Here is a 19,874-nt window from a genome sequence, read left to right on the forward strand (position 1 = left end):
TAAACTTAAAACCATAAAAAAGATTCTCCCATTCCCCCCCCGAGTCTGGCAAAACACTGATCACCTCCCAGTCCCCCCCCCCCCTGAGTCTGGCAAAACACTGATCACCTAATTTGTCATGTCCTCAGTGGACTATTGCAACGGACTCCTGGTCAGTGCCCACACAAAATCATTAAAAGGCTGCAGTCCATCCAAAACACTGCGGCCAGACTGCTCTCAGGCACTCCAAAATTCCAACTGATCGCCCACATCATCAAAAGATACCACTGGCTAGCTGTGAAAAACAGAATCAAGTTTAAAGCCCTCTGTATCGCATATAAAGCCACACATAATCAAGGCCCGCGATTCCTTACTAAATCCGTCACTGCCCGCCCGCTCAATAGAACGCTCAGCGCAAGCGCGGAATTCATGCTGCGCAGGCGCGGCGGCCGGGCCGTGACAGAACCACTCCGTAAGCACAGGGTGTCCGTGGCTGGTGTCGAAGTGGTTCCGTCACCAGCACGCAAAGGGTTAAATCCGTATTTGCCTGGGCTCTGTGGATAAAATAATTAAAATTTTTCAATTTCAAATCCAATTCGGTGATCAGGCCAGCAACTGTTTGCAGTGTGTTTATTTGGTTGTCCAGCTTATCTGTGTGCATTATGGCCGCTTTTGCCATTGAGATCAGGGCATCATTAACCTCATAGATGCTAGTAAACATCCCTCCCCAGTGCTGCGCTGTCCATTGGAACTAGTGCTGAATGGACGTCCAATGGTCGTGCGCAGCACTGGGGAGGTAGTGCTGCCGTCGGCCAACGCACCAACGCAGCACTTAAGGGGTTAATCAGTGCAAGGTGATTCTTGATTTTTTTTGAGGCAACAAATCGGCTTCCATTCCAATTTTAAGGGAGCCGGAGGCCCGAGGCTCGTTTGCACATCAGAGGAGGCTTGGGTTTGATGAATTGGGGCACCATTTAGATGAGGAGCTCTGACTTGTGAGCTCAACAGGCACAAAAGAGGAGACAAGAGGGTCCAACTGAGGCTTCGGAGGGGTGTTGCATTTGCCAAAGCTATGTCTTTGTAAGGGAGGAAAGTCCTTACTTGTCTCTGAGATTGTGATGTCAGTAGATAAATTTAGCTGAGTGGGCTGCTACCCCACTATTCCCTATGTGATTATTATCAGTATAGGATGGTCGGAAACCATGACGTCTGTGGCTGAAATGAGCGGAGATCCCAGGATTGACTGATGGTTTGTATTATGTATTGGTGAGTTGGAACCAGTTGAGTCTGCGGCCATTGAGACTGTCATTAATTCGACTATTGTTTCTTGCGGAGCCTTTTCATTAGTATTGAGGCTTGTTAACGTGCTTTTTAGGTCTCGACTAGCGTAGGCTGCGCACATGGCGAGAATTAATGACTCTGAGTAGTGAGGGTTAACCCCGCCCCTCTTCTTCATTGGCTGACCTCCTAAACGGCGGCCAGCCATTGGAGAAGAGGTCTCAGTGAAGTCATTCTTTCCATCTAAGCCCTGTCCTTTTTGTATTGGGGGGCATGTTTTTTAGTTTTGTTCTACTAGTGACGTTGTCAGTCAAAAACACGCCCCACAATCGCAAAAGGACGGGGCTTAGATCGAAAGAAGAACCATTTGTCTGAAAGCCCAGTCCTTTTCAGATTAGGGGCGTTTTTCATTGTTGTTTACATCCTAGAAAACACGCCCCCCCAGTCTGAAAAGGACTGGGCTTACAGACAAAAGGCCCACCGACCCCACATTCCAGTTGGTTCAATATGCTGCATTCACTCCACGGATTTGCCGCCTCTGGACAGTTCAAGTTTTCCTTTTTCGTGGTTTTGTTTTCCCTATTTCAGTGCTGGCTTGGGTCTCTGTCTCCACACTATTTGTGTGCTTGCGTAGCGCCTTGAGGAAGGTGCTTCTTTCTACAGAGGAAAGCATGGGTGCATATTGTTCCTATGTTATTCCCCTGGCCCCACGGCCATGTCACCTCCTCCACTCTCTCTGTCGGTAGCATCTGAGGTGGACCCCGGAGCCACTGGTTCCACCATCAGCGCCATCACACCCTGCCCCCCACCCACCCCCGGGGCTTCTCTTGCCCTCACCTGGCAATCAATGCCATAAAATGCACCAGATTCACCGTATGAGTATCCGGTGACACCTCCGGTGGCCCCTGGCGCACCAATGGGCAGTGCAGTACTCCTTTACCTTGGGCATCCGCAATGCTGACTCATTGCGTACTTACTTTCCAACTGCACTGCCCTGCATGTGACCCTGTCTTTCAAAGTCCTACCGGCTTCTCAAATGCCCTAGCAGGGCCGCCGGGGAGAGGAGCTGTCCTGGTGTGCTCCGGGGAGAGGGCCTGTCTTGGTGTGCGCCGGGGAGAGGAGCTGTCCTGGTGTGAGTGACTCTGCACCAGCGCCACCGGCCTGTCACTGAGAGCCTCCTGGGTCTCCTCTCTCCTGTACCAGACACTCACTCACCGGTCTCCCTCCCAACAGATATTGTCCTGTTGCCTACGAGTAAAAAGGTGATCCCGCCTTCTTTCGATTTCAGAGCAGGATGTTTCTTGTGATTGCTGCATCCGTCACTTCCGTTTTTAAGTGGAGCTTATGTGCTCAGATGGCTCAGTGAGCTAACGCTCTCTGCTGTCATCTAGTGTGACGTGTAAGCCTCGAGTTCGAGTCCCAGGAAGGCTCGCTCAGCTTTCCTTCTCTATCCATCATATAACACTTATTTTCAATGCTTAGAAGCGGCAGAAGTGTTGTATAGAGCTGTGTATGCATTTCAAGTTGCAGACTTGTTGTAAACTCGTGGGATGTATAGAAAACGAACTCTAGCATAATGACGCGGCGTGTTGGGTAAAGTCGGGCGCTGCTCACAAGTACCCTTTAATCTGCCTGGAACAGTAAATGAGTATGAATTAAACCCGAGGATTTTGTAACACACTTCATCTCATTTCAGCAATATGTGGATATAATAAGCCCCAAACTGTTTTCTATTTCGGGTATGACTGTTTGTTTTTTAGGTCTCGGAACGACGGCTGGCTTGCCAGCCGGAAGTCGGAGATTTTATGTGTTTGAGTAAGGGGGATTGAACCCGCCTCTCTCCTCCATTCTCTTCCATTGGCTGGCTTCCTAAACGGAGGCCAGCCATTGGAGGAGAAGGGAGTCACTCCAAACAAGCCCCGTCTCTTTCGGATTCGGGGGCGTAAGTTTTGCTGTTCTTTCGATGGTGACGTCATCCGTCACTCAGAACAACAAAACACACCCCCGAATCCGAAAACTTTCGGATGCTTGCGTCTGCCATTTTTTTTTTTTTAGCTCCCATGTTCAGGCTGCATGCTGCAGAAACAGCCATTCCTGTGTGCTCGCCTAATGCTGCGCCTGGCCCAGGCACTCCTGGGCTATTTCTAGCAGCCCTGGCAGCAGTCACTGGGCAGAGAATCCAAATCGGGACCGTAAAACCAGCACCTAAAACAAGTGCATGGTACGGATGCCTTCAGTACCGGAGACCAGGGATCCTTCCAGAGAGATGTGAGTGGGCAAGCAGCAAATGTAATTACCTCTTGTGTAACTTCGGGCGCCTCAGAGTACCAGTGACTCAGCTTTTTTTAGCTCCATGTCCAGGCTGCCTGCTGCAGAAGCAGCCATTAGTCAAGCGGGCGCCGCCAATGACATCACCAGCAGATCTGTAGACTTGCGTCCCGGGCAGCTATTCCTGCCCCATGTTTTCGGCACCCGTCTTAAGCTGTCTGAGAGGCATGGACGGACACCTGGACCTCAGCTGCCGTAGGCGCTCTGCAGCAGGGCCAGCCCCTGCCGCCTTTACCTCTAGACCCTCCGCCCTGTGCACCCTCAGCTGCTCGGTCTTTGTTAGGACAGCTGCGACAGAGGAAAGGGCACCTCAAAAGGGAGAGCACCGCACTTTTCAGTACCAAGCAGATATTCGGGGATAAAGAAAACATACAGTCCTGTACAGAGGCACAACTAGAGCCAAATTTCGGGGGGGGGCTAAGAATTTTTTTTTTCGGGGGGGCTAAGAAAAAATTTCGGGGGGGGGGGCTGAACCTTTAATCAGTAGGCAGAGTGGGGCTGCAGGGACTCTTAGAAGGGGTGAAACAACTTCAAGGCCTAATTAACATTCAAATGGTCTTTTAAAGACCTGTAAAACGTTCCGGTGCTGCTCTGTGTGTGCCCGGGATCTGTCTCATCCCGGGTTGCCACACATGACGGGGGGGGGGGGGGCGGCTGAAGCCCGGTAAGTTCAATGGGTGTTGCGCGCCTGGTCCTGTATTTGTAGTTCAAGTATTGCCTCTGTGCGCCCATGTGTGGGTATAGTTGTGCATTCACCATTGCACAGGAGAGTTGTGTGTTGTATAGAACGCGCCGCCACGTCACACTGTGCATGTGTCAATCACTGCACTGCATACTTTAGCTCTATGCACTGGGCGTGTGTTGTTTGTATGTTCGCCATTAAACTATGCAGTTATGCGCACAGGGTGTCTTTTCTATTAGCACTACTCCTTAAGAGTTGTGTACCTAGAAACTGTGCTTTTCATTTTTAAAGTCGCAGGTTGGTAATGTGCTCACAGGGCATGTGCGTGAAGCCTTTAAAGGTTCATTTTAGAACTGCCTACCTGGCTTGTGTGCCTGCTTACAAAGTGCAACTCAGAACTGTGTTTTAAGTGTTTGTGTGCATGCGCTTTTGACCTACCCATGACAGAACAGTGTGCGAGTTTGTACGTTTTAATGGACAGCCTCAGAGCTGCGTATACCATGCTTTACTACCATACTGTAGAGTTGTGCAGACTCACTCTACTACTCACCCTCTACTACTCTCTACTTCTCACACTCTACTACTCTCTACTTCTCACACTCTACTACTCTCTACTTCTCACACTCTACTACTCTCTACTACTCACACTGTACTACTCACTCTACTACTCTCTACTCCTCACTCTTTACTACTCTCTACTCATTCTCTACTACTCACTCTACTACTCTCTACTACTCACTCTCTACTACTGTACTCTACTCCATCTCTACTACTCACTCTCTACTACTCACTACTACACTCACTCTACTACTCACTCTACCACTCACTCTACTACTCTCTACTCATTCTCTACTACTCACTACTACTCACTCTCTACTACCCACTACTACTCACTCTCTACTACCCACTCGACTACTCTCTACTACTCTACTCTCTACTACTCTAACACTCACTCTCTACTACTCACTCTCAAATCTTTCTACTACTCACTATCTCCTACTATCTTTACTACAACTCTTTACTAGTCACTCTAATACTCTCTATTACTCACTCTAATACTCTATATTACTCACTCTCTACTACTCTCTATTACTCACTCTCTACTACTCTCTAGTACACTTTACTTTCCCGTCAGGACTCGAACATTTCTGAACTAAGGATCAATTTTACGGTCATATATTCTAGATTCTAGTCAAAAGTGCATGTTTTACAGACAACCAAAGAATAGAACTGTTTGTGGATCTACAATATCTCTCAGAGAGCGCATAGTGGTCACATTTAAGCATCTGGGCCTCCGTTAGAATAGCATATATCTCAGAGAGTCCAGAAACGGATAACTGCACAATTACTCTCCCCCCCCACTCCTCACTCCAGTGGAGGATACCCGCATCTCTTCCTCTACCCCATCACACTTAATAAAGTCAAAGCCCAGCACTATTGCTTTTCTTGATAGAGGAATATGCATGCATCCTGTTGTATCTCGTCCTGCACCCCACACTTTTCTTGTTGTTTTTTGTGTTTGTTTTGCTTTTCTCCGTCTCTAGGCCCTGACTGGGAGTTTATAATTCAGATCGATAGGTTTACTAGTCAGGTGTTTAGATGCTGGGAATCAGTCGGTTCCGAATGAGAAGCCGGCAGCGTTTCTTTCACACGTTCAAATCTGACGAACTTCACTTGTTCGCTGTCGCCTCCGCAAAAAACGTTTGTTGTGGCTCCGCTCCATCACGCCAGCGTTAATGGCTTTGAGGGGTGATTTATGCATTTAATGCCATTTCATCCTTTTCTGGTCTCCCCTTCAATTTTGGACCTTCTAAGTGTCTATTTCATTTACAGTTGATTCGTTGCAACACAGTTGGAGGTATCAATAGCTCAGATTACCGTGCCCTGATGCATTATGGTCATCGTAGTTATTTAGACATTGGTACAATTCCGCGCAGTATGCCTCCGTGTAAATATTGAGAAATATTGTAATCAGTGTGAAGCCCATAAGAGGAGTGTAGCAATGCTTGTTTGAAAGTATTTTCGTAAAAACTCGATATAAACTCACTCTCTCCTACTATACTACTCTCTACTAGACTCTAATGCTAAAAGGTACTAACTAACTACTGCTCTCTAATATATACTCTATTTTAAGTCATTCGCTACTCACTATACTAAATAAATATACTGCTCCATATACTATCTATAACTCACTACACTACATCTATTTCTATCTACTAATTTTCATTACTCACTACTACTGTCTCTACTACTCACTAACTCCTGCACGCTCTCTACACACTATCTACTACTCACTCTATACTACTCTCCACTAATCTACAATACTCACTAACTACTATTGCCTACAACTCACTCCTACATTACTCTATACAAGTATACTCTCTATTAATCAACTAGTCACTCTCTACTAACAATTAATCACTGCTAATACTCTCTACTACTCTCTAATGCTAAGGGGCGTGGCTTGGACGCCGATCGGGATGGCGGCGTGAGCTTGCAGCTCCGCGCGGAATCCCGCTAATTCTCCTGATTCCTGCACCTCGAGCGACCCGCGGTCGATAATCCTGGCCTACGAAGTGCAGGGGAGCCACTAGGCATCGGTGGACAGCTGCTGGGGGACCACTGGCCCCGGGGAGACCTCGACGAATGACGGCCGAGGTGTTGCAGAGAGTGCAAAGAAAATGGCGGTGGAGCGGACCGATGGTTCTGGACGACGACATTGAGCAGTCCTGGCGCCGACTGGTGGGGGGACCCACTGCTGTGAGATCGATGCTGTGGGGGCTGTGGCGACGGTCCTGAAGATTGGGGGACCGGGAACCCAGCGCTGCTCGGACATTGGGGACGATTGCTCGCCGCTATCCCTCCTCCTTCCCCTCCTCCCTCAGGACCAGGAGGGGGCAATTCGGACGGTGCTGGCCCATTTGGTCCTTGGAGTTGCGGGCATAAGTGGTGGCACTTGATCCTGTACATTATTGAGACGCTCGCCCCGTCCCACGGCGACTGCCGGGACTAAGCGAGTCTCTCTGCCTGTGACGCAGTAACCTAAGATGGCGGCTGCAGGAGGAGCGGCGGCCGTGGAGCAGGGACAGGAGGACTTGGCTGCGCTGTCCCAGGTGGGCGAGACCCCCCTGCCGATGTTGGACCAGGAGCAGCGACTGCATCGGCGCTTGGATGCCATACTGGACGCTATCACCTCGACCAGGGAGGCGTTGTAGCAGGACATTGCACAGGTCGCCACGGGGCTGGGGCTCTTGCGAGCGGACCATGCAAAGCTGGCGGATAAGGTCAAGGACCATGACCAACTCTTATTGGACCTGAAACCGTCGGTGGTGACCGCGGAACGTAAGATAACAGACATCCTGGCCCGTTTGGATTCGCTGGAACGACGAGCGGAGGATGCCGAAAGCCGCAATAGGCGGAACAACGTGCGGGTTAGAGGCCTGCCGGAACGAATTGAGGGGGAGGATGCGGTGGCCTACATGGAGGACTGGTTCCGAACTGTGGTGGCACCAGAGGGACTTACTTCTTTCTTTACCCTGGAACGAGCCCACAGGGTGCCGGCTCGCCCACCAGCGCTTGGCCGCCCTCCCCGACCGATGGTGGTGCGGTTCCTCCATTATAAGGACCGGGACCTCCTCATCCAGAGGGCTCGGGCATCGGGCCCGTATGAGGTGTAGAACAGCAGGGTTACGATCTTTCCGGACTACACCCAGGCGGTCCAGAAAAATAGGGCATCGTTTCTGGCGGTGAAGAAGGAACTGAGGGAGGAGGGCATCCAGTACTCATTGCTCTTCCCGGCCAAGCTGCGGGTCATCCTGGATGAGACCACGCACTTCTTTCAGACCCCGGACGAAGCATGGCAGTGGCTAGAATCGTACAGGGCTGGGACGGATAAGTCTCACAAAAGTAGACGAGATCGGCCCAAACCACCTCAGGTCAGACAATCGCAACGGATCCGGTCCCGCAATAGGCGCCAGCGGGAGAAACGGGATGCCCAAATGGCTGCGGACAAGAGAGAGGGGCTTGCAGCGACGGCGGCCATTACGAGATCGCAGCCAGAAAGTGAACTGGCGGAGACGGACTCTGGCGACGAAGGCGGCAGGACTGGAGAGGACCTTTCGGAGGCGGAGAGTTCGAAGGGGCCGGTGGTCACCCCCCAGACATCTGATGGGATTTTTCATGGTTGATGCTTCATTGGGACTTGGACACGGTTTTTGGTAGGGTGGTATCCTGTTGGAGATGGGTGGGTTGCCGGGTAGGGTGCCGCGTTGGCATGGTGGGATGGGGAGCGCGGGGCGTGGGCTCCGCTCGCTGGGGTCGGTGATAACTCACCCCCCCAGGGCCCTTAAGGCCTTCTGTGGTGGCGACCACAGGTTAGACGGATGTGTGTTTGGTTTGAGGTTTGGATCGGGGCTGACACTGGGTTTGTGGGCTCTGTCCTGGGGAGGGGAGTTTGGGGTGTTTTGTTTCTCGAAGTTTGTTTTGGGGGGGGCAACTGCTATGGTATGGGCGCGAACTGGCAATGTTTGACTTGGATTGTTCACTGCTGGTATGGGGACGTTACCTAATTTAAAATGCCTGACGTGGAATGTCCGGGGGATGCGAACTATGGTCAAGCGCCACAAGGTACATGCGTATTTGGTGCGAAGGGGGGCCAGGTTGCCATGCTGCAGGAGACCCATTTGACGAAAAAGGAATGTACCGCACTGCAAAAGAGGTGGCGGGGTCAGGTGTTTGGCACCACTTACTCAGCGTTTGCTAGAGGGGTACTGATCTGGGTGAGAGCGGAGATACCGTTTCAGGTATTGAATCAAGTGGTGGATCCTGAGGGCAGGTTTGTGGCGGTGGAGGGACGGTTGTATGGTCGGGATGTGGTTCTCTGTTGTGTGTACGCGCCAAATGCTGATCAGGCCCGATTCTTCGATGGCCTTTCCGGGTCCTTGGCCTCTTTCCTAGCGGGCCCGGTGATAATGGGAGGGGATTTTAATTCGATTACGGATGTGGCCTTGGACAGGTCTCACCCTCCCCTTGTTGATTCCCCGGTACGCAAGTTAGCCATGCACAGGAAGGATTGGCAGGATAGGTGGGGGTTGCTGGATGTATGGCGGGAACAACACAGGGATGTTAGGGACTATTCCTTTTTCTCAGCCCTCCATGCACTACATGTGAGAATTGATTCGGTGCTCTGTGGCGGGTCCCTGGCCCCACTGATCTCTCATACGGAGTATTTGGCCAGAACCATATCGGATCATAATCCCCTATTGGTACATGTCCAGTGGCAGCGGGAGCGTTACGCGATTCCAACATGGTGGCTCCGGCCAGACACGTTGGAGGACTCGGTGTTCAGTGAAGCGGTCCAGCAGGGCATCGATCATTATTTCAGTGAGAACGAGGGTACTGCTACATGTAGGTCCACTGAGTGGGATGCGATGAAAGTGGTGGTGAGAGGGGTATGCCTGGGTAGGTTTTCGAATGCTCGTACGTCTGTGTTGAATGCACTTGTCAATGCGGAAGAGAAACTGAGAGACCTGGAGCGGCGCAGGCCGGCTCGACCGGACTTGCAGGCCCGGTTGCTAGAAGCTAAGGAGGTGGTCGCTACCGAAACGGAACGGTTGAGGAGTTACGACTATAGGCAATACGCCATCAGAGCGCATGCTGAAAGAGATAAGGTGGGCACGCTTCTGGCCAGACTTGCTAATCCCGAAATTAGGGGCTGCCCGGTCCTTTGCATCAACAACGCACTGGGGGAAACGGTGTATTCTCAGGCAGCGGTGCTGGAGTGCTTTCGTGTGTATTATGAGGAATTGTACCAGAGTCAGTTGGGAGTAGAAGCCCACGAAATCGCAGAGTACCTAGAGGCGAGGCAGCTTCCGGTCCTTGACGACGAGGACGCGAAAGATCTGGGCGGGCCGGTCACACTAGCTGAAATAAGGGCGGCCATTAAGCATATGGCGCGGAATAAAACACCCGGTGTGGATGGGTTGCCGATAGAGTTCTACCAGAAGTTTGTAGATAGTCTGGCACCCAGACTACTGGTGTTATACACGGAGGCATATGAGTCAGGGGGTTTGCCCGGATCCATGAGGGAAGCATTGATAGTGCCGCTGCTAAAGCCCGGCAGGGATGCGACGGATGTGAGGTCCTATCGACCGTTGTCCATGCTGACGGTGGACTACAAGATACTAAGCCGGATCTTGGCCACCAGGTTGGCTCCACATATGACTGGCCTGGTACATAGGGATCGGGTGGGATTTATCCCCACGAGGAGTACGGCGTTGAATATTCGTCGCCTGGTTGGGATAATGGATGCGGTAGTGGATGAGAACGGGGCCCAGGCGGTACTGTCAGTGGACATTGAGAAGGCCTTCGATAGTTTGGAATGGGTCTTTCTGGATGGAGTGCTAGAGAGGTTTGGTATTGGTGAGGGGTTCCGCAGATGGACGAAGGTGCTGTATTCCTCGGCGACGGCACGAGTACGCCTGGGTGGCTTGGTGTCTGCGGCTTATCCGGTCGGCAGAGGCACGCGGCAGGGGTGCTCCCTTTCCCCCCTTCTGTTCGCCCTGGCGATGGAACCCTTGGCGGTCCATGCTAGGTCGGGAGACAGATACGCGGGGATTGAAAGCGGCGGGCGGCTACACCACATCTCGCTGTATGCGGATGATCTGTTGCTCTATCTGGACGACACGGAACGAGCATTAGAAGGGGCGATGGACCTGTTATCGGAGTTTGGCCAGTTGTCGGGCCTCAAGGTCAATTGGGCGAAGACCTGTGTGTTCCCGCTGCGAGCGGGGTCGCCCTGCCCCGCACGTGACTTGGGGGTGGTTTGGGAGCCATCTTGCTTCACTTATTTGGGAGTCCGCATCTACCACGTGACCGCGGACCTACTAGAGGGCAATGTTGGACGGTGCATACGGGCGCTGAGAGGTAGTATGTCTTTTTGGGCAACCCTTCCACTGACGGTGCTGGGTAGGATTGCTCTTTTGAAAATGGTGGCGCTCCTCCGGCTCCTGTACTACTTTCGGACGCTGCCCATTTGGATTCCTCAGAGGATCTTTAGGGACCTGAGGACGATGGTTATCGGTTTCCTGTGGGGGCATGGCCGCCGTAGAGTGGCACTGAGCACGTTGCTACGCCCCAAGATTGAGGGGGGGGGATGGCCGTCCCTGATTTTGAACTATATTACTTGGCGGCGCAGCTCCAGGTTTTTACGCAGCATGTGGCTCGGGTGTTTAGGGGACCGGAGTGTGATCGTGAGTTGGGGATACAGCGCCATGTGTTGGCCTATATCGTCATGCAGCAGAAACTGGAATTGCGAGGCCTCACTATGGAGGAGCGGACGCTCAGGTTATGCTGGCAGAGGAGTCTCAGGAGGGCGAAGGCGACTCGACCGTATGCGCCGGAGATACCGATTGGCATGCTGACAGCCCTACCACATGGGGGCGATTGGTCCCCATTGTTGGAATGGGAGGAGGCGGGACTTCAAGTGGTGGGGGACCTGTATGTCGATGGGACCTTGGTGCCCTTCGGAGTACTACAGGAACAGTTCGGGCTACCTGAAGGGGGTTTCCTCTTACACGCGGCGGTGGTGGCGGCCAAACAGAAGCATTGGAGGGGAGGGCACATCGAACCGGACACGACTATGGCATGCCAGTACGTAGTAATGGCTGCGGGCACCTTTAAGGCGGTGACCTGCCTCCATAATAGGATGCTGAACGAGGGACTGGAACCGCTCCTGGGGCTCAAGGCGAAATGGGAGGAGAGTATAGGTAGGCCCATTCCGGACACGGCATGGAGCCATATACTGCAGCGTACGTGGAAAGGCACGAGGAACGCGCGTTTCCAGCAAGTGCACTTCTTTGTGTTACATAGGGCCTACCTGACTCCGGAAAAGATACGACGGTACTTCCAGGTGCAGGACGCACGGTGCCCGAGGTGCTTGTCACCGGAGGCGGACATGGATCACCTGTTCTGGGGTTGCCCGAATCTGAGGGCCTATTGGGCAGAGGTGGGGGACCTTCTTAACGAAGTGACTGACAGGGAGGTGGAATTTGATATGGCGGCGTGTCTGTTGCTCTGGTTCCCGCACACCAAACACACCAAGGTGACGAGCAAATTCATTGACCTGGGGTTGATACTTGCTCAAAGAGAGATTTTGTGGCATTGGAAATCTAAGGGAGGGCCGTCAGTAAGGAGGTGGAAGAACGACTTGCTGCGGTGGTCCGAGTGTGAGAGTGTGCTCCGAATGAAGCAGGCTGTCAAGCTTGATAATGAAAAAGCCTTGGAAACAGCGCGTGCGTGGGAATTGGTGGTGCAGGCCTTGCGTGATTCATTAGTGGAGGAGGAGGACTGAATGGTTGGGACCTGAGGACGCCGCGAGGCATGCTAGCTCAGAGTTATCATTGACATTGTAGCGGAACCCATACTATAATCAGGAACATGACACACGCCATTAGCGGTTGCCGGGAAGGGAGCACTAGGGGGTTGTTAGAGGGTGTTCGGGGTGGGTTAGGAGCCGGGAGGTAGATTGACTGCAGTAGCGATTCTGGGACTGAGAATGGGCCTGTGGGGCATAGGTGGATAGCGGGAGGTGGCAGGGGGATACGGGACAGACATGATAAGGCCTCACAGAGCACGGGGGTGGAACGGTAGCGGTTTTGTAGCATTGATCTGCACATGTAGGATGGCTGTTGTTGGGTATAGGTTGTGGTTGGGGGGGTAAAATGCAGATACGTAAAACGTTTTTCGACCATTGGCCCATAGGGACGCTCACCATGATGTCTTACTGTTATTTAGGACACTGCGCCGCCCGGCCTCCGGGATGCGGGCTGAATGGCTGTGTATGTACACGCTCTCACGATTGATGCGGGGGGACACCATGAGTGGGATGGTTGAACAATTGTAAGCTGTGGTTTCTAATTCTGCAATAAAAACAAATTAAAAATAAAAATAAAAATACTCTCTAATGCTTAACAATTGCAATTGTAAATGACAATAACATATATTTATCATTTAAAAAAAACCAATAAATAAAAAAAATAACATTTGCAATACCAATAGCTCTAACTTTAACAAAGACGAGACCATTGCATTGTAAATGCTTGTTGGGCTTGGCAGTAGAGCGTTGTTTAGAGATGAAGTAATTAACTCCCTGGTTGGCCGGGCAGTTGGGTAGCACTTTGTAAGCAAGCGCCCTTGACTGGTCGAAAATGCCAAACATGGGTGCTGCTGTTGGGTGCTGGCCGATAGGAATGCCGTTGTGTTAGAAAGGTTGGCTTCCTTGGCCCGCCATCTGAGTTTGCGGACATTAGAGTACAGTTTACTAAGTTGTTAGGGCAAAACAAGCCATGATCGGTTGTAGTTTCCTGTACTTGTGCTTTTTTACCCGTACCTATAATAATTTCCGGGGAAAGTGAGACGGCAGATGGGGATCTTTGACTTGGAACATCACGTATATTGACATCTGTGGATGTTTTGGCGATAGTCTCAATGCAAGGTATATCGGCCATTTTGCCCGGATTCCTGCTTTGCCTTTTTTAATTATTTGATGAAAATATACTCTTATATCACTTTTGCCAATAGGGCTATTACTATAGCCAGTTGCAGTGAATTCAGAATTTGTAATCTTCTCGCTCAGAGTTGGGATGGAGATTGTTGACCATTCGCCTATTTGTTGCCGCTCCGGGGGATCGAGCCAGGTTTTACACTTCCTCTACCTGGAGGGTACAACATTTTAGACTTTTGCCGCCTTGCGGATTTCTGTAGGCGATAATTGTCTGGATGCTGGGCCAGACCCGAGTTTCTTGTCAACATGTTCTATGCTCTGTGCTCAGTGCACTAGTGGGGGAAAATGTCGGTAGTGGACTGATGAGATAACCTAATAGTCCTGGAGAGACCTGGGGGGTCCTGGTGCACCTGTCCGGCAGTCCTGTTAGCCTGATGGTTGCCTGCTGGTAACTTAGTGATCAGGTCGGGTGACCCCATCCGGTGAGTGCCCCAGTCACCGGGGTGGGGAAGATTGGGGGCCGGAGCCTAGGCAGAGAGCAGGGCACACTAGCAGACTCTAAGCTGCACCCAACCTAGTTGGCTCGCTTCCGCAGTCTTGCTGGGCTCTTCACTCAGCGGTCGCCAATAGTGAGGGTCGCTATCTCTGCTCTCAGCTCACCGTGCCTCGCATTGCCTTGATTTGTGGCTTTCCCTCTCCCAGGCCCCCTGCTGATGCTGCTGGACCTTCTGATGCTGCCACCAATGCCACCATCCACGGCCAAAAGCGGGTGCGAGTGGGGGGGTCTGCACCTCTCACTCGGTGGCTTCTCTGACGTCTTAGGACGCGCTCCCGCTACGGGCTCCGTGTTCCAAGCTCCGAACTCTGCACTGCAGCCCTCAGAGAGAGAAGGAACCCACGCTCTGGCAAATACAGGGGCCAGGAGGCCACGGGTGCCGCCGGGAAGGCCGCAGTTCAGCGTTGTGGGAGCCTTGCGGTCTTACGGCAGTATTGGCAGTCGGCAATGCTGCATGACAGATGCAGCGTCCTCTCATACTGCTGTCCTCCAAAGTGTTACAAAAGTGGGTGGTGATGGACGGAGCATCTGAATCAATCAAACACTCCCACCCAGTCAAAAGATCTGGGTTTAATCCATCACCGTTCTTTAGCCCACTCTGCCACCCCAGTTCAGACATGGCTATATGCAAATCAGTCTGACCCTGTGCCTCATGGGAACAGTCCAGCCCGAACTGCCAAAACATGTCTTCCCTGGACCGGAAACAAGCTTCCGAGGACCGGTTTCTGGCATTCCAGCCGTCTTCAGCCTGGCTTGCTTGAACCCAGTGGCAAAGTGAGCAAGGGACTCACGTCTGAGCATACCCTGCCACACTTATGGCAGTCAAAAGCGGTACAAAAGGGGCTGGTGATGGACGGAGCATCTGAATCCATCAAACACTCACACCCAGTCAAAAGATCTGGGTTTAATCCATCACCGTTCTTTAGCCCACTCTGCCACCCCAGTTCAGACATGGCTATATGCAAATCAGTCTGACCCTGTGCCTCATGGGAACAGTCCAGCCCGAACTGCCAAGCCAGGTCTTCCCTTGACCGGAAACAAGCTTCCGAGGACCGGTGTCTGGCATTCCAGCCGTCTTCAGCCCGGCTTGCTTGAATCCAGTGGCAAAGTGAGCAAGGGACTCACGTATGAGCATACCCTGCCACACTGTGGCATCTTCTTGTCCCACTAAGCACTTCACTTCCAAAATCCAACATGAATGATTTCACTCCAGCAGAGTAAGAGCTAGCTAAACCAACCCATAGTGTGACTCATTTCCATTAGCTCTTCTACCCTGACCTCTGCAAATTCCTGTCCTAATACTGCCATCTGGCTGGGGTACAGGATGTGGGGGTAGGTGCACCTGGCATTTCTTACTGAACTGTTCTCTCTTTGAGCTCAGTTTGATTTATCCAACCCCATTTGCCGTACCCATCCTCCACAGGTGGAGAACGCTCTCCATCAGATAACCTCTGCTCAAGCCATGGTACTTAACACCTAATCAAAGCAGCCTGGCAAAGCCTGGTTTAAGGCTGACCAATCAACACAGGCCACTAGAAGGCTGGATTTTGGCTTGCAGAAGAGAAAGTTCCATAACTTCTTTTCTGTAGGGGTAATGATAAATTCAACAGTGGCAAGTGGTTGCATTTCTCAACACCACTCTTTTAAGTTATTGAACTATATTTACTCCTTTCCTAGCAATAGTTATATCTACATAAAATATTGCAATGTTGGCATATTGAGCTCAGTATCTACAATGGCGAAAAATGAAAAGGGCAGTGTTTCCTCACCAGGGTATATAAAACCTATTAGATCAGATCCCTGCTCAAAGTTACATGTCCCCCATACTCCCGTGGGACACCCAGGGGAGACCTGGGGGGTGCCTAATATGTACGCATAAGGTTGACAATCACTTTTTAAGTGCCCATACCACCAAAGTCGAGTTTGCACATAATTACGTTTAAAGACAGTGCCTGTGTGCACTCAGCTTTGCACACATGCAAGTGCAGGAAATCTGCTGGACTTCTAAATTTCCATGCCCTATATATACTAGGAATGTATAGATAGTTTGAATCCCCTAGCCCAGGTGTCTCCAACCGTCGATTGCAAGCTACTATTTTTAAATAAGCACAGTATCACGTTTTCCTTTTAAAGTTAAGCGAAGTATGTGTTTATTTTACATTATCACAAGGCTGCAAATAGCAGGACCTGATAGGGAGCAGCACTCAGTTGGATTTAAGAACCAGGCTCTGGCACAGAGGTGGAGACCTGAAGCACCGAGGTATTGAAATGTTAAATAAAAGTCCTTGCCAACTCAATATTGGAGAATGCGAACAAAATGGTGTTTCTGAATGCTTTTATGTGAGAAAATTAAAGTGAAGAGTTAACTTAATGATTAAGTTAACTCTTCATTTTTGTTTTCTACCATTTCAAAGTGTTTCATTAAATAACAGCAGGCCTCTTGCTCTCAGTGGCTAATAGACACTGTGCCATATTTATAACTGAAAAATAGTCGTTTTTAAATGGGAGAAATTTAAAGTGAAGAAAAGTGTTTTTATGAGCTATTGAGTCCTAATGTTTTTTTCCACTTACAATTACGTCTTACTGTTTTACGAAGCATGTTTCTTCACCTGAAATGTCTCTCATTTAAACAAATGGCTGCATTTTTTCCTGTTATAAATATGGCGTTGTGTGTCTACAGGGCGCTGGGAGCAGGATGCCTGCTGTTTGTAAATGTGACACTTTGAAATGGGAGAATATTGAAATGAGTGTTATGAAATCCAAATAAACAAAGAAAACTGTTCAGTTAAAAGTTCTCCCTTTTCAAAGTGTTACCTTTAGACCCATTAGTCATCGTGTTTGTCATGCCTGGTAGACACGGTGCCATATTTATAACTTTTAATTTCTCCCATTTAAAAAAGTGGTTGTATGCTTGTGTTTTACATGTGACGGTGGCACATATGGTGAAAGGTTATGTCCTGTACCACAAGTATATACGCCTCAGGCTCTGTCACCTATATATCCCATTCAAACGCGCACATGTTCAAACAGCCCCAAAGACCACACTCTCACTGACGCACATGGCATCCCTGCCATAGTACCCCTAGTCGCAGTATTTTGTTCAAATCATAGTATCTGGCTCTATTGACATTAGGCTTTAACACCTTGTGTGCTGGTGATGGAACCACTCCGTCACCAGCCACGGACGCGCTGTGCTGGTTACGGAGTGGTTCCGTCACGGCCCGGCCGCCGCGCCTGCGCGGCGCGTTCTATTGAGCGGGCAGGGCCGTGACGGAACCACTCCGTCACAAGCACAGCGCGCCCGTGGCTCGTGACGAGGTGGTTCAGTCACGAGCATGGCGGCGCCGCATGGCCCCAATTCCCCCCCCCTCCACCCCCCCCCCCCCCCCCCCCCCCCAGCGTCGCGGTGGAATTTCCGCCGCGGCCAAGGGGTTAAGTCAGTGAAGCTGGGCATGGTTGTGTCTGGTAACCGTGTGCAAGTTGCTTGGCCTTCAGTAGCTCACATTGATATTCATTGATCAGAAGTAGCTTTCTCTACAGAAAAGGTTGGAGACCCCTGCACTAGACCTATTATATACTAGGGACTGATAGGATCTGTCAATACCAATTGTGAGAATTTACTTTTAAAGACAGGCTGCAAGACAGGACTGCCTTTAAAATGACACAGGAACACAGTAGCATACACATGCAAGTGCAGGAAATCTGCTGTGCCTCTAACTTCCATGCTCCATTATATACTAGGGACTTATTCATAGATTGCACCCCTTGGCCCCATTATCTACTAGGGACTTATAGGCCCAGTTGTAAGTGTACCCCATTACTTGTACCTTTTTACCTGTAGCCCAGGGCCTGATTAGCAGGGCCCAGGGTACAGTCAGTCGGATAACACCAGTATCTTTCAGCAAAGAAATAGGGGTAGATGAGGCTACAAGATGACTTTATAACACTTGTGTTTTTTTTCTCCTTTTAAATTCTCATATATCTCAACATATCTGAGTGGCGAGAGGGTGAGAAGTCCCCAAACCAAAATGAGAAATACTACTGTCATCCATCGAGAACATCTCCAGTCCCTCAAACTCAGTCTGTCTTTAGTTTGTTTTTTACTTCAAGAATTCTCAGTAAGAATTCTCAGTAAATCTGTTCTCCAAAATTGGGTGTTGTTGGTTGGAATCTCTCTATCAAATCACCAGTATATTGCTGGATGAAGGTTAACCCCCCCTCTTTTTAGTGCAGCCTCTCCAACCTCATTTTGACTTAAGTAGACTCCTCAAGATGCGATGTCAGACCACGGTGTGTCCCCTCAGATGCAATGGGCTTGGGCCTCATCCACCTGTAAGGTGCCACTTACCGTAGGACCCTGCAGTCTCTGGGCCCTCTGCCTGGAATTTTCTTTTGAATAACAACCTCTGCCTGGCTCATCTCTGATCAGTTTCCTCAGCTTGCTGCATTTTCAGCACTCGTTCTCATATTCAGCTGCCAGGACTTCTGCCCTGTACACAGCCAGTGGAGGTTGTTGCATGCAGAATGTTGATGTATTTAGGGTAGGGAGCTCCTCTACCAGACAGCCATCATGGTTGCCTCCCTAGCCACCTCAGCAGTCTTGACCTATTTTTGGTGTGTTGAAAGTCCCATCAGACTTTGAACATAGTTGACTTTGCTCCCAGGGCACACTAGTAACTGAAAGCCACAGGATCCGTTTTTTTCTGGTTATTTCTTTGGCTGTTTTACCTACTGTCGCTGTGAAACAATAACACAGAATGATTTTTCTAAGTTGCCACTCATTGGTTTGCCAGGTCTTTCTTTAGTTTGCATGGATTTAGATGTTTTGTGTTTGTCTGTTATTATCCAGTTCTCTAGAATCTACTTTAGACTTGTTCATCTTTCGCTTTTTCAGCTCCTAAGAAACGTAGTCTACACTGAATGATTGCGTTGTGAATCTTATTCTTGCTTGCCTGCCTCACTGATTGGTAATGCCGAGCATGAATCCCCTTGGCAGCCAAATGGATCCCATGGTGAGTAGATTCTGTTATGATGTTGCATGTCTGAAAACCGCCTGCACATTCCTTTTGCCATTTCATAACATGTATTAGTGTGGATTGGAAAATTATTGATTTAGGAGACATTGGGGCTTATTCATTAACAGCATTTTGTGCATGTGTGTGTGTAATAGTACTACTAAATTACTATAAAATGCTGTTAACAAACCTACGAGTGTAAATCTCCACCTCAATTTCTCTCATCTTTTCAATGGGGAGAGCTTTACACTTGTAAGTTTCCTACTCAGTAGTAAATGTGGGATTGACCGGGGGAGTGACTGGAAAGATTGGATACTCACTACTAAATGGAGGGGTTTAGGGAGGCGCAAGGGAAGGGTTAGGGAGGGGTTTAGGGAAAGACATGCATCCACCCACAAAATAGTAAGCATACTGCTCTTCACAAACCACACTTCTAAACCTACTATATCCAGAAAGGGACCCAAAACAGTAGTAAATTACTTCAGTTCAGGGATGGAGTTAATACAGCGCCGCATATGGCCAACCATTGGTAAC

At 50.2% G+C, this 19,874-nt stretch overlaps 1 protein-coding gene across 6 annotated transcripts in view; it reads left to right on the forward strand.

The window, feature by feature from the left end:
- Positions 1-19,874, forward strand: part of XPO7 (exportin 7) — a 687,768-nt gene that overhangs the window by 47,393 nt on the left and 620,501 nt on the right. For 4 of the 6 annotated variants that reach the window (XM_086943668.1, XM_086943671.1, XM_086943673.1 and 1 more), the window contains exon 2: positions 19,220-19,337. The exons of the other annotated variants lie outside the window; for them this stretch is intronic. In XM_086943668.1, the coding sequence (XP_086799794.1) occupies positions 19,296-19,337 (42 nt within the window). In that variant the 5' untranslated portion in view covers positions 19,220-19,295. The remainder of the gene's footprint in view (positions 1-19,219; positions 19,338-19,874) is intronic. 6 annotated transcript variants of the gene reach the window in all.

This window comes from Lissotriton vulgaris, chromosome 11 (genome assembly GCF_964263255.1).
Source record: "Lissotriton vulgaris chromosome 11, aLisVul1.2, whole genome shotgun sequence".
In the NCBI taxonomy this organism is placed as follows: domain Eukaryota; kingdom Metazoa; phylum Chordata; class Amphibia; order Caudata; family Salamandridae; genus Lissotriton; species Lissotriton vulgaris.